This window comes from Lethenteron reissneri, chromosome 16 (assembly GCF_015708825.2).
Source record: "Lethenteron reissneri isolate LAM-NWPU_2019-01 chromosome 16, ASM1570882v1, whole genome shotgun sequence".
NCBI classification, from domain to species: domain Eukaryota; kingdom Metazoa; phylum Chordata; class Hyperoartia; order Petromyzontiformes; family Petromyzontidae; genus Lethenteron; species Lethenteron reissneri.
Genome location: NC_083794.1, coordinates 13,778,598 through 13,793,074, shown reverse-complemented (window position 1 = coordinate 13,793,074; position 14,477 = coordinate 13,778,598). Strand labels below are relative to the sequence as shown.

The 14,477-nt window shown below is 45.5% G+C and overlaps 2 protein-coding genes across 2 annotated transcripts; one reads left to right on the top strand and one right to left on the bottom strand.

Moving 5' to 3' along the window:
• Window positions 1-458: 458 nt before the first annotated feature.
• On the top strand, window positions 459-5,274 carry RAB33B (RAB33B, member RAS oncogene family). Its single transcript, XM_061552461.1, has 3 exons — window positions 459-794; window positions 3,500-3,721; window positions 4,393-5,274. The coding sequence occupies exons 1-3, from the start codon at window positions 510-512 to the stop codon at window positions 4,630-4,632; spliced, it is 747 nt and encodes a 248-aa protein (XP_061408445.1). The 5' UTR covers window positions 459-509; the 3' UTR covers window positions 4,633-5,274.
• On the bottom strand, window positions 5,269-13,993 carry PLRG1 (pleiotropic regulator 1). The gene is made up of 15 exons (XM_061552460.1): window positions 13,773-13,993; window positions 12,413-12,519; window positions 11,431-11,573; window positions 11,288-11,341; window positions 10,835-10,928; window positions 10,022-10,112; window positions 9,268-9,369; window positions 8,754-8,846; window positions 8,489-8,638; window positions 7,957-8,058; window positions 7,721-7,823; window positions 7,516-7,624; window positions 7,271-7,410; window positions 6,205-6,398; window positions 5,269-5,572 (listed from the first exon to the last, which is right to left on the bottom strand). The coding sequence occupies exons 1-15, from the start codon at window positions 13,785-13,787 to the stop codon at window positions 5,513-5,515; spliced, it is 1,557 nt and encodes a 518-aa protein (XP_061408444.1). The 5' UTR covers window positions 13,788-13,993; the 3' UTR covers window positions 5,269-5,512.
• Window positions 13,994-14,477: the final 484 nt, after the last annotated feature.

Below are 14,477 nucleotides of genomic sequence, written 5' to 3'. Positions count from 1 at the left end.
TTATAACGCATTGTATTTAATAGCACGGTGTTGTATATGAGACGTGATATAACGTAGTATAAGTTTGGTGCACCGAGTGGTCCAGATATATCATGACCCCCATGTAATTCTGTACAACTGAAGAAAAAATTTAAGTAAGGTTTATTTAAAATAGAAATGAACATCTTCTTGGTTCTTTCGGTAAAGTCACGTAGAATAAAAATAAAACATAATAAAATAAAATAATAATATAAAATAATATAATATAAAATAATAAAACAGAAATGAACATGCAAACCAAAAATAGTGACGGCTCAAAAAAATTTTTTGTTGGGGGGGGGGGGGTCACAAGACATCTGGACACACCACGCCGCAGTCTGCACTGAGCCCCATCACGGCTCACTCCACTCCTCGACTTCCACGTGCGCGCGCGCTCCACGTGTCACGCGTGCAGCGCGCGCGCCGTCTCCCCCGCCTCCGTCGTCGTCGTCCCCCCCCGGGCAGGAAACTCTGCGCGCGTCTCCCCGCAAATGCGTTCCGGGCAAAAAGAGGCCGGCGCTTCTGCGATGTCGGGGCCGCGGTGCCCGGGCGTGGAGGCGCCGGGCGCGGATTCGCTCTCCTCCGTCGAGACGTCGCTGTCGCTGGGCTCCGTGCGCACCAGGATCTTCAAGATCATCGTCATCGGAGACTCGAACGTGGGCAAGACGTGTCTCACTTTCCGCTTCTGCGGCGGCCTCTTCCCCGAGCGTACGGAGGCGACGATCGGAGTGGATTTTCGCGAGAGGACGGTGGAGTTGGAGGGCGAGAGGATCAAGGTGAGAGGCCCTCACCCCCTTCCCTGTCGTCGTCGTCGTCTCCGTCTCCCTCTCCGGCAACAACGGAGGAGCGACGCTCACAACAACGGGCGCCTAAAGCGAAGCGAGTTGGTTGGCATAGCGGGTGGTGCATCTTTCGAGCCATCTCTGAGTCAGTCAGCCCACGGCACCTCGAGCTTGTCCTGTGATCTTGCACCTAGCCGAGCACATCGGTTAACCTATAACACCTGCGTCTGTTCCGTGACTCTGCCAGCAGCCAGCCTGCCACCACTTCACGTGGTCGCCTCAAAGTGCACCCAGCCTGGTACAAACGCTGTGGTGGGGGGGGGGGGGTGCCACCGTAGCTTAGTAGCGAATGGCGATGGATGTTGTTGCTGGTGGTGGTGCTGGTGGTGCTGGTGGTGGTGGTGCTGGTGGTGCTGGTGGTGGTGGTGCACAGGGCGAGTCGGGGGTGAGAGGGAGGGAGGGTGGAGTTGGACGGCAAGGGCAGTGATGCGGTCAACTTCACGCGTCTCTCAACGTGGCATCCGTCTCACGTCCACCACCACCACATTGGCTTCAAGGTCTTCCCCTTGGTCGCCTGCCTCTGGGTCGCCGCTACTTTTTGCGAGAGCCAAAGTGCGACGAGACACGGCGTCCTTTGTAAGCTCCGCGTGTCTCTGTGTGCGAGAGTCCGCCTCTCGTCGACAGGGAACAGATCATTCGCCTGGGGGAGAGGGGAGTTGCAAATGCGGCGTAACACACCGTTCGATATCTTGGGCACGGCGTGAGGAATAGAGAGCCACGGACAAGAACGCAGAGAGACATTGCATTCAGGAAGAGATACAGAGACATAGCAACGGTGTCCATGAAGACATTGAGACAGAGATGCACAGTTACAGTACAGGAAGACAGTCACCGACAGGAAGTGACACTGGGGAAAAGAAACGCGAAGATGAACGTCAATAAATAGGCTCCCGACTTTAAACTTCACTCGAACTCCTCCTGCGAGTGTCAGGGGCTCCCTGAATTGGCCGCGGTGTCCTCACCGCTAACATGATGGGTGGGCCCTCACTGACGAGGCCAAATTATTGGGATGAGTAATTTAACCCTCTGGGTTCTTGGCAGGGAAGTGGCTTTCTGACGAGCTGCACCCTGGGTTATATTTTGTGTAATGCGAAAGTGTAGGCATGAGCCCTACCGAGTATGTTTAACATTATTATGACAACATCGTAGTAGTAGTATAATTCACAATCTGGCCAGTCCAGTAACAGGTTGACCAAGGCGAAGTTATCGTCCCAGCTGATGGGAGCCCACGTGATGAGCCATGAGGCCAGGGCATGGTTCAGGGTTGGAATCGCGTTTATTGTCGAGCTTATTTCACCCACGTTTACTAGCAACAAACGCAGCTTAATCAAATGCTGCCGTTTCCTGGACCTGGTTGGCTGGCGGGTACATTGAGACCACGACTGAATCCTTAACGCCAAAGTGTTTGGCCGCTTTGTGGGGGGTTTAAATATATTTTCCCAAGGCACTGTTACTTACACACTCATGTGCAATCTTCAGCTCACAGTAAACAAGTTGGGTGTTCTTTTTAAATCACGTACAGTACTATTCTCGGCATTTAGTTACAGTAAAAGTATACGGTGTACTTGGGCGTGTGCCATTTAATACAGGAAGTGGCTCAATTTCCACGCTTCAGAATAAGCACATTCACCACACAAGGTACAGCTATATTTGTACAAAATATGACTGCATTCCATAATACCTGCTCATATAGACAGCAAAAGTATTTTGTTCCTCTTTTTGCCAATACATTTTGGTGGGCAAGTGTTGAGTGGGCTTGGATACCAGTATTTATAGGACTGTTTTTCTTTAATCTTAAGGAACAAATCAATTTTTGCACTGTACTTTTATGTTTCCCACCTTCACCAACCTGCACTGACCAGCGTGGTGAGCTTTGGTCAAATGGCCTGCCATAGCATGTGGACACCCTCAGACGGCAGTCTATACATACACCAAATTCAGAGGGGTTTTTTAATCATAAAAGGACACATTGTCTGGCGATTAGACTTTCAAATACTTTACAATAACAAATAGGCAGCTTTCGGGCCAAAAATTGCAAATATTTTCAAATGCGTGGGGAGAAAGACTGTTGTGATTTGATAATTGTTTTTTACCCTTTTATCTGGCAACAAAACGGACACCTTTTTTGCAAGGAGTCATGTTTGCATTGACAACAATACCTGCGGTCGGAATGCAAACAAAAAACACAACTCTGATAATGTATGTACTGTCCTTGAAATTGATTGGTCCACACCCGAGACAGATTTCCTTAGAGCCTAGTCTCACATGGTTTTGGACCAGATGACGCCAAAAGGCGCACAACTCAAAGACAATGCACCCCGAGCTCTTATACTCTGATGGTGCATTGTCTTTTGAGTTGTGCGCGTTTTGGCGGCATCTGGTCCAACACCATGTGAGACTAGACTCTAAGGAAAGCTGTCTCGGGTGTGGACCAATCAATTTCAAGGACAGTGCATGCATTATCAGAGTTGTGTTTTTTGTTTGCATTCCGACCGCAGGTATTGTTGTCAATGCAAACATGACTCCTTGTAAAAAAAGGTGTCAGTTTTGTTGCCAGATAAAAGGGTAAAAAGCCAGTTATCATATTTTGCTACTGGCAAAGGAGGTTCCAATACTGTTGTGATTTTCGCCGTGCACAGCTTCAACTTTGGGACACGGCCGGCCAGGAGCGCTTCCGTAAGAGCATGGTATCGCACTACTACCGCAACGCGCACGCCGTGGTGTTCGTCTACGACGTGACAAGCCGTCCCTCCTTCCTCAGCCTGCCCAGCTGGCTCGCCGAATGCGAGCGGCATCTCAGTTCATCGGACGCTCCTCGCGTCCTCGTGGGAAACAAGTGCGACCTCAAAGACAAAGTGGAGGCGAGTCGAACCATGGTCAACATACCTTGTACACTTTCACACAAAAGCCATACCAATTTAATAATTATTTTTAACCTGAAGTTGGCAATAACTGGGGACGTGCCTCATGACAAATGTAATGCATTGTCATTTGTTGCTATGAGCATGGAGAATGTGCCAGATCTTGGAAGCACGGTTGAGCCTGAATAGTGTTTGGGTCAGAATCCACCATTCGTAACAGATTATACAGGTGGCTGCATTCTTTACAGCAGCGAGAAGGGGAGCAACATCCATCATTGTACAATGCCTCTATGCTCCCATGTTTCTATTGCACGCCGTGTACCTATCCATACAGACCATCGGGGTGAAGCAGAGGTCGCAAACGGGTTTTGATTTCTTACCTGTACCCGGCCGGGTACGGGTACCCGTTCCCTACCCGTACCCTACCCGAAATGAGTGACAAACGGTTACTCACCAATGACTCACGGCCTACCCGTACCCGGCCGCACCAGGGTCGCAAACGGGTACCTGTACCCAGTCGGGTACGGGTAGCCGGGTATCGGGTACCCGATTGCGACCTCTGGGGTGAAGTCTGGTGATACAACACTCACGACCTGCACGGCGTGGGAAGGTTCTAATCCAGCAGTGGCTTGACAAAAGGGCCCGTGTCATTCATGTTTGTGTGCCAACAGGTCCCAACATCCCTGGCCCAGAAGTTTGCAGATGCTCATGGAATGGCACACTTTGAGACATCCGCCAAGGAGCAAGAGGGCACAGGCGATCATGCCGAGGCCATCTTCCTGACACTCGCCCACAGGCTGCGCAGCCAGCGTACCATGGCCATGCCGCGTCTATTTCCTGCCCAGGACACAGCCATAAACCTGGCCGATGACAAGCAAGGCGCCGACAATGGGTCCTACTGCTACTGCTGAATGGAGGTGGCGTGCAGTGGGAGGGGAAATGGAGTGTAAGGGTTATACAAAAGCACTGGTTAAGACAGCCGCCAGAGCAGCTGGATAAAAAGGTTACACGTATGGATGTGGCAAAGTATTTCTGACATTCTGATATGGACAGATGTTCTTGTAGAAAACGTGATGAGAAGTTCCATGTAAATGTTTCTAAAATGGTTGGTCTCTAAAAGGGGATTTATACATTTCATGCTTAGAACAATACGGTTAATTAATACCTTAAACATATGGGGAGTCAATCATGTTTTGGCAGAGGGCTTTTTATCCTTGCTAGGCTGAAGAGACCTCCACCAAGATGTGAATCCCACCCAATGAGGTCATATTCAAAAGTTAGTTTAAAGGCAATTTTTGCTCAAACTATTAGCAAAAATACTACTTTCCCAAAGAGAGTAATACTTTTTCTGAGAGATTTGTTGAAAAAGGCTTTTAATTAAGTAATAAGGCCTATTAAGTGTAGAATATTGTTCAGGGTGGTGTTTAAGAAGTTGCAAGAGAGCTATACAGTAGAATATAAAATGTAAATGTTTTTTTAAAACCACCTATGTACAGGATGTTATTTTAATCAATGTAGTTGCAATACGAATCAATAAAGATAAATAATGCTGATGAATCCGTTTATTTTTTAATAACAAAACGATACATCAGTTTTACAGTGACAGAAGTTGAGGACTATGTTAACTCACACCTTATCCTAGTTTTGGGTTTAAAAAAATACTGAATATAACAACGTCAATATTCAAAAAGTCTTTATTTACCATGTCAGTTCTGCATTAGCCACCCAAAACAATTTGAGAGCATATGCGTGTATGACAGAAGGAAGCAAACACATGAGAAGTCGGAACTTTCAAAACCTCTTCCTTTTGAGGATCTCGGGCTTCCAGTTGATTGGGTGCGTCTCCTCTGACTGTTTGGATCGCACAAAAAAGGGGAACAACAGTGAGGGGCGAAGTCTTAAGTTCTGGTCTGTCCAAAACAGCTTTGATGATTCTACGACAAAAACATTTAAAATTACGGGCATCCTACCAGTGACATCACTGAGGTGAAGTTATAATTAATGTAACGTGAGTGAAACCATGCTGACATCAATGAAGGGTGCTGCAATGCTAAGTATTTAAATTCTCAAATAAAGATTCAAACTCAGGACAGACGGTGTGGTGCACAGTCGAGGCATGTAGCTATCGGAAAACAATTGTGTTTTTGGCTGCGGTTTCAGAGCAGGAAATCTAGAGCTCCCATAGGCTGGACAAAGCCTGTAACTTTATTTTACAAAGCCCACAGCCACAAGAGATCAACGACTTCAAAACGGCCAACATTTATCCATCACTGCATCTTTTGCCACAGTATTCAATTACCAGAATGGAATATATTCGATCTGGCAGCACTGTTTCTAATTTTAGCATGCTCAGTTAAGGCGAGTTCCTCATGTTTGACTGCTATTATTGGATGACGCTAAGATGTTGTGGCCTGGCAAAGGTATTTCAAAGTTCTATTTGGATAACAGGGGTTTGTTATCAGCACAAAACAGCGTCTACTCACAGCGGTGTCATCTTCCTTGTACAGCTTGATGGTCTTGTCAGCCTCAGCCGTGATGAGGCGGCTCTCGGAATGGTCGAAGGCGCACGCAAATATCCCCGACTCGCTGTCCAGGGAGCCCGGCTGTACGGCTGCGTGAATGCGCTGGAAGTTGTAGCCCGTACGCCAGTCCCATAGGTGCATCGTCCCGTTGTCGGCTAGTTACAAATAAAAAATGTGCAGACAAGTTTATCCAAAGCCTCGGTTCTTAGCAGAAGATTTTGACTTATAATTAGTACGATATACACAAGCATGTGCATGCCCCTTAATAGATGCTCGCTAATAGGACTTGCCCCAACAGCCTGTTATAGGATTTTTCTAGCAATGTTTGCATACCATAGAAAGGTACTTACACATATCCCAAATTACGTACTTAAAACTTTACATGGCTAGTATTCATCCAAATCCTACTCAATTACAAATGTAACTTCAGTACATACTATTGTAGATGAAAAACTTCTGAACAAAGTTATAAAATTACTGTGCATTGCATATATATAGGTATTTCCAAGTAATTTATTATTCGCAATTAAGTGCAGGACATACAAGTACTTAATACGAAGCAAAATATTTTCTGCGACAGCTTAATTATCGTCATGCTAGAATCACGTGCTCTCAACGGTAAATTAGAGATTTGGTGCAATGGTTTGTCACCCGAGTATCCCCTTACACGCACTCAAACTGGTCGCACCCTCAGCTCGTCGGACAAGACTGGCAGGCTCTGAATGCTGTTTTTTGTTGGGTCGGGGGTTGGATTTACAGCCTTTTGTCAATGCTTTGCTTAATCAAAGCTGCGCCGTGCTGGTCAGTGTGGAGGAGGCGGCTCAGCACAGGCTCAGATATCACTCATCACTGATGTTAGCTGTGGCTGGTACTCAAACTGACGACGCGGGGGTACATAGCGTAGTGTGGGGGTAATCCTGGTTGTGGAAAAAAATTGTAGTGTACCTAACTCAAGTAAACACAGCTAATGGTAACTAAGCAACACAAACGTTGACGCCAGTGTTAAGTATTTCAAAATCGAATTCACCTCCAGACACCAGCACTCCATCAGAGTTGAGGGCCAGGCAGTTGATGATGGCATTGTGGCCAGACAGGTTCTGAAAAAACACCCCGTCCGGGAACTTCCACTGCTTGATGTTGTCGGGTGAAGCGGACGCAAATGTGTACCTGGGATGAAGGAGGAGAAGAAGAAAGTGCAAGTTTAAACGTAGGCTTCACCGAGTCGGTACAGCAGGCCAATGGTTCAGGGTCATGTTTTGTTTTGGTACGTACTGCCGAGGGTGCAGCACAACAGAGCGGACGGACTTCTTGTGGTTGGTCAGAGTCACGCGCGACTTTCCTGCTGCCAAGTCCCACAGACGCACCGTGCAATCGTGGCTGCCTGCGAGATTACAGACGAGAAAACGTAATCCCAAGATTAAGGGACCCATGACTGGCATTGCTTTAAAATAAAAGCTGAGAAGATGGCTCCTTTTACCAGTAATGATTTGAGGCTCTACTGCCTGACACTTGACGTCTGCCACGGTGTTGGTGTGTCCAGTCAGCGTGTGAACGTTGGCTTTGGTACGGATATCCCACACCTGTAACACATCCACAGCGAGGACAGACACAGCAAGGTCGTTTTAGCATGACACCACACAGCTCGTTCAGGTTTGCTTGTTATGTGTAAATGTTTTTGTTGAGTACAAATGCCAGCATTTGCAAGACACTCACCCGAGCAGTTGCATCTCTCCCGCAAGTGACGAGGACATCGATGGTGGGATGCAGGTCCAGTGCATAAGCGGCACTAAGGTGACCGTGGTAGTGCCTGATCACCTTTGGGCATTAAATACATTTCTCTTAGACACTGCTCTTATAAAACATCTTGCCTTAGAACATTCAATACATTTACAGCATCACATGAGTATATGTGTATACAATGCAGAACTCCATCATTTGTTTCCCATCTCCCATGACTGGTCTAATGACAGGGTCGTTGGGATAATACGCTTAGCTGCTCTGCTAGTCACTTCATTACACCTTTCCCGGTCCTTAAAATCACGACTCAGCTTCTTGTAGTTTAAGCCCATCAAGTCCGAGATGCTCTGACTCCAAGTCTCCCTTGGGCAACATTGCTATTTTGCCTTATAGAATGGATTTTGATGGTTTGTTGTATCTATTGATGTGTCCAAAGAACTGCAGTTCCATTTATTGGTGGCTAGAATTTTTGTTTCTGTACTGTGCTCCATACAAAGCCGAAGGTTACCTTGTTGTATTCCAGGTCCCAGCACTTGATCTGCTTGTCCTCGCCACAAGAGAAGAGGTAGGGGCTGCGGGAGCTGACTGCCACTCCACGCACTGTGCTGATGTGCCCCGTTAGTGACAGCTTTAACTTCCCTGTAGCAAGCTCCCAAATCTGTACGTGTGCACACAAACAACCCAAACGTCAATCGGCAACTCGCTCTTTGTGTAGTCGCCTTTTAACATGCATTTGTACCAAGAGTTTGAACACAATATAAATCGGAACTTACCTTGATGGTCCGATCAGCAGAGCCTGTGACAAACCACTGGTTTCCTGGCTCGACAGCAATACTTCTCACCCAACCCAAGTGGCCACTGATAACCTGGAACAGAACATGGATTTTAATTACACGGCACACATCAAAAACCAAAAGAATAGAACAGCAACAATAATAGTACACACACCTATGTTCATGAACAATACTTTTGCCAATACACAACTTGACAAGGATCTCCACACACCGTGTAGGTCATAGGGATTCATTGACCATGCTGCATGTTATTTAGGGCGGGTTGGTGATGGTGCGGAGCAGACGTAGCAACACACTACAGTACAATAATGTATTTTACTTCACTGCCCAATGCTTCCGATAATTTAGCCCCGCAGCAGCAGTCCATCCCAATTTTATTCTAGAGGACCATCCATAACATCAATGTACAGCTTAGCTTCTGAATTCTGAAGAGACCAGGCATGTTCCAGGTGATTTTGTGAAAGGTGCCTAAAATGCAGAAAACTTGACTCACCCTGTACAGTTTCCATGGTGGATGCCACTGTGGCTTGGGCATGCTGGAGGCCTTCTTGGGCATTAGAGCCGACCCTTTCAGCCCACCTCCATCCAGAAAAGCCTAAGAAACACAATAAGAAATAAACTTAACCAGTTTCCAACATAAGAAAACATTCCTTCACGTCCAATTGACAGAAATGTCTGAAAAGTTCAATCACAATATTTTACAGGGCCTCTTTTAACTTAGAACGTTATCCACATTAAGTAAAGATGTAAAGTGTGTGTTTTTATAAAATAAATTTTCCCATCACAAAACCGAATGCACTAAACTGTTCCAATATTTCTCTTTTTTTAATGTACTATCATTGTACTTTCAAAATAATATCAGAGCAGCATGACCCATGGGTCAGTGAACATCAACACAGTAGAATTACCAGAGGACTTCAGAAAAATCCTTCAAGTGCCCTTTCTATGCTTTACACAATAGGGGGCACATTTAGCCACGCACTTGACAGTGGGACTGTTACATGAAAAAAACTAATTTCTTTCTTTACAAATCGAGTGCAAGATTGGATTTAATGATGATCAACTCACTACACTTGAGAACCTGTCAAATAAGCAGCCTTATTTCATATCCAGATCCTCAAGAGGTGCCAGCTCAGCACACTCCGAGCTGAGCCACCCAGCCACCTCTTAAACTGTAAACAATTTGCTCTAATGCTACAATCACTCAACGGTGGTCATTCTGGTGATTGAGATGCAGCCCAAATTACCGAGCTGCTTCCAGGTGGCACGACGCGTTCTGCGATTCCAGCGTGGCGATGGATGTCGGCCACACTGGCAGCTGTGCGCGACGCCTCCTGTCTGCCTCGTCACCACAAGCACACAGACACAAACCATGAAAAAACGCAAGTGCTATTAAACCGCAAAAGCAAAGTTCAACTGCCATACACACACATCCTGTACATATGAGATATCATCAGGCATGGTCTATCCAATGCTGGATGGAGCCCCACTCCCTCCCCCCAAGCTGGCACCATCTCTCATGGTCTCTGTGGCGTAGCAATGTATCAAGCACCTGCACAAGAACGGATTTAATCAATCCATCCATCTCCATGGTGGACGCCCTCTCGGGCATGTTTTTTCCATTGGCTGCCACTGGTGCTATTCACGATCACTGGCCATCATCAATTATAGTAACATGTTTTGCACAAGTCCAGTTTTACTTTTTAACAGTCACTATGATCTCTATAACGTTTGTATGTTCTCAAATTAATGTGTTCCTCTGTCACAGTGTAATTCGGTGTCTCAAAGAATACTTATCAGCGTGCACACTTAGAAAAATGTGTTATTTTTTTGCCATATTTCTCATCCATGCCATGGCCAGTAATAGGCACTAATTAGAAATGTTCTTCTTTAGGCAAATCAGTATGTTACTTTTCATTACCAAGTTCAGTCTGTAAAAAGTACTCCAACCTGCTCTCCTTTGCATCTTTATTTGAATAAGATATGTATGGATAAGGCATTCATACAGCATTGTTTTACTTGGCATACGGGGTATATCTTTGGCAAGTGGGGCATCACACCTTGTTTGTGATGGGGGGAGAGTGAGTGCCAGACTCTGTGTAGCTGCATCGCTCGGGGTCCTCTGCAATCGCGTTTCCTCCGTCAGGGCAATTCCTAGCAGAAAACATTAGCAATCCTAAATATTCAAAACAGCAAGGATTCACAACAACTCTAAAGAAAATGAGGCTTTATCGAATTTTTAATTCTATTACAGAGCACCAGAGTACTTATATATTTTCCATGGAAAGCTTATATGAGCAAAAGTTATGTTTTTAAGACTTAAGAGCTTACAAACAACAATGTATTTATGTTAAATAAATGCAGTATATTTACTTTAGAAACTGCATACTTATCTTTGAAAGCACTTGGATACTTATATATCGTGCATACAAAGCATACATCGACATAAGTTACACTGTTCAAACTCAATTTCAAACAAACTATGTCTTTAAACAGCAATGAAGTATATTTACCAGGTCCAGATGGATAAGGGTGAGTTCCAGCAATCGCGTACTCTGCATCTTCACCTGAAAGACAGAAACACTTTTACCGATTAAATCCACGGAACTGAAGCAGCAACTTGTTCTGTGCGTTTGTGTTACGTTCGCGCACCCACCCTGCTCGATGGCGTAGCGTGGAGGCTGTCCGTAGAGAGCGGGGGGCAGCTGTGGCGCCTTCTCCCGAACCTCCTTCTGCGTGGGCATGTGCAGCACGGGGCCGTACTCTGCACGCAACTTCACATTCATCTTCAACTGGTAGCTGTCAGAGAGCCAGAGTCTTAACTTAAAGGCTGCGATGGGTTACATGACACGTTTGCATTTCAGAATCGGGACACAGCCATGGTTGAAAAAAAGTGACACTCGCAAATTTCGTTTTATTTACTTTTTGTAATCCATCAAAGTGTCGAGATGTAACATGACACTAGCAGCAACTGTACAGCAAACATAAAGGAACATTTTAATGACTCTGTTATTGTATAAGTTCAATGAACCAGCACTTTACGCCACAGCTGATAGCCATTCATGACTCATGTACATTCTATTAATGCTCTTGAAGGGCTAGAAAGCAGAAATTTGGGGTAAATATAATTGACGTTATGCTTATACATCAACAAATCTAACAAAAAATGTTTTAAATGTTTGTGCCCTCAAACTAACATCTAGAAATTTGTTTTTGTACCAAGCCTATGAAGGTTTGCATCGAGATGTTGTGAACTTTTTTGAAGCATGTGACACCGAAGCCGAAGGAAAGTGAGAAAGGTCCACAAATAGTTGCTCGTACTGTAAAATGTATACAGGTTTAGAGTGAAACACAGACACTTGACTTACATGAATAAAGACACGGTGCCCGGGTCGAGCAGTGATGCACTGGTTCTCACAATATGCTCTAAACACAGCGACCTGAGTTTGATTCTCAAGTCAACAAACATCAGTGGCGAGTGGTATCTGATCAGGTCCTGGGCACCCTCTTTACCAACTCACACGAACGAACGTGGCGAAAAATTACCAAATAATACCCCATGACTGCCAGGCCATGGGGAGGCCTTCATCCAGCAGTGGGTTGACAATGGGCTATATATTACAGAATTATATGCTCACCTCTTTTCATCCTGGCTGAGGGGCTTGGCGTGGTCAGCCACAAACATGTCATGAGTCCGCTTCAAGGAGCGAAACACAAGCGTATGCACCGAGTGCTTCTGCACCTCCTGTGTGGCACAGGCGTTGTGAAGAGGGGGGGGGGGGGGCAGTGAGAGTGACGGTGAAGTTTGGAGCAATGTTCAAAGAGCTTTGTAGAAGCCTATGACCAAAACTAAGGTTTGAATCTGGATAGTGCTCGAATGGGCAACCTCCACATGCAACAGCGGGTTGCTTTGGATTGTGATGCTACGTTTTTGGGCAGTGAAACGAAATCGATTGTTGTACTATACTCTTACTTCTATGCTCCCACGTTTCTGCTCCCTGCTGCTGCTCACCCACCAGCATGAAGTATGGTCAAACAATTACTACCACCCGCACGGCGTGGGGGAGGTCCCGTTAGACTGTTAGGATCTTTTTAAATCCTTTATATTAAGTTCGCTTGCTTGCTTGCGTGCTTGCTTGCTTAAGACCGTGCAAATCTTTCGGTCGTTTTTTAACCCACTTCCCGTGATCCAATCGAGCTGACATTTTGCACACAGACTCGTTGTGCGTGACAATTAGTTTTCGTGAAAAATTTTTTCCAAAATTTTACACTGTTTAGGGAATTTTTTTAAAATATTTAATTACCAATTGTTTAATGGTGGCAGACAATCATCTGACCCATAGGTGGCAGCCATCTCAAGCCAGAGGACGAGAGGACTCTAGCCGCCCCGATGCCACGCATATAAAGGATTTATAGTGAAAAACTTTGTTTTTACGGTTTAATTTTTACACCGCCGTGTGCTGTTCCCATCACGGAGCCCCGCCATAGAAATGTGGAATTTCCACCAATGGCTGAGGGTTATACCAGGAGGCGATGTGAAGCCTCACCAGCTATTCGGAAACCACTGGAGCTATGCACTTTTAAATGTAAATTGAAAACTAATTTCTGTGCAACTACTTTTTGCGTTAATTTGTTGTCATTTCCCCCCATCTACGATTAGCAAGTACGGTGCGAGAGAAGTTATACATATATATATACATAACACGCTCGTTTGATCTGTAAACTAGTTTGTCTATAAAGTACACAATTTAAAATTAACGTTTATAATGCAATTACGCACGGTGTGAGGCCTTAGCAAGGCTCCACCACGCCACACGCGGAGGCTCTCAGGCAACTAGCCGATACCAGTTCAGGGCTCCCGTGAACGCGTTAAAGCTCGACAGAATCTCGCATGTTTAGTTTATTCCGGTTGTATCGACTAAAACAATCGCTAAAAGCTATTTTAGTTCATTGGTGGCCAGGCTCAAAACAGGGCCTCACGCAACCGCTGCTGGTTACCTCTGCCATGGCCATGGCGCGCCGAGCGCCCGGTCTTCCCGCCTTGAGGATTCGCTTCAAGAGCTAGAGTTAATGTTTGTATGGTTGCAGTTGTTGTGTGTTTGTCGTGCTGCTGCTGCTGCTGCTGTTGTTGTTGTTGGTTTAATGTTTTGAAAACTGTTCGCGCGAGCGAGGGCGATCAGGGCACGCTGAGAGCGGCCATGCCGAGTGACGTCACGAGTATGAAGTTGACCCCTGACCCCGAGGAGGTTGGTGGATGGTGAAGAAGATTCTAAAAGATTTCGATTTAAATCTTTTTTGACTGCAGGGATTCATATTCTTGGATCTTTCGGTAAAGTCACGAAGAAGGGAAATAATAAAATAAAATAAATTAAACGTTAAAATGTTTTATTTTATTATTTTATTATTTCCCTTCTACGTGACTTTACCGAAAGATCCAAGAAGATTCTGAAAGATGATGATGATGGTGGTGGTGCTGGTAAATATTGTGGAGATGATGATCTGGAGGAGGAAAATATAATTATTTTGGACAGTTATGACTCTGGATGATGATTATTTTGGAAGAGGTGATAATTATCCTGGATGATGATCATGATGGAGAAGATTCTGGATGAGATGATGGTGATGATGGGTATGGAGATGGTGATAATTCTGCAGATTTATGGTGATGATGATTTTGGATGATGATTCTGGATGATGATTCTG

Coding starts and splice junctions, on each gene's coding strand:
- RAB33B (XM_061552461.1), top strand. CDS start 510: ATGCGTTCCGGGCAAAAAGAGGCCGGCGCTTCTGCGATGTCGGGGCCG. Junction 795..3,499: donor TGGAGGGCGAGAGGATCAAG/GTGAGAGGCCCT, acceptor CGCCGTGCACAG/CTTCAACTTTGGGACACGGC. Junction 3,722..4,392: donor ACCTCAAAGACAAAGTGGAG/GCGAGTCGAACC, acceptor GTGTGCCAACAG/GTCCCAACATCCCTGGCCCA.
- PLRG1 (XM_061552460.1), bottom strand. Junction 11,574..12,412: donor CTCAGCCAGGATGAAAAGAG/GTGAGCATATAA, acceptor GCTCTCTGACAG/CTACCAGTTGAAGATGAATG. Junction 8,059..8,488: donor GGGACCTGGAATACAACAAG/GTAACCTTCGGC, acceptor TAATGCCCAAAG/GTGATCAGGCACTACCACGG.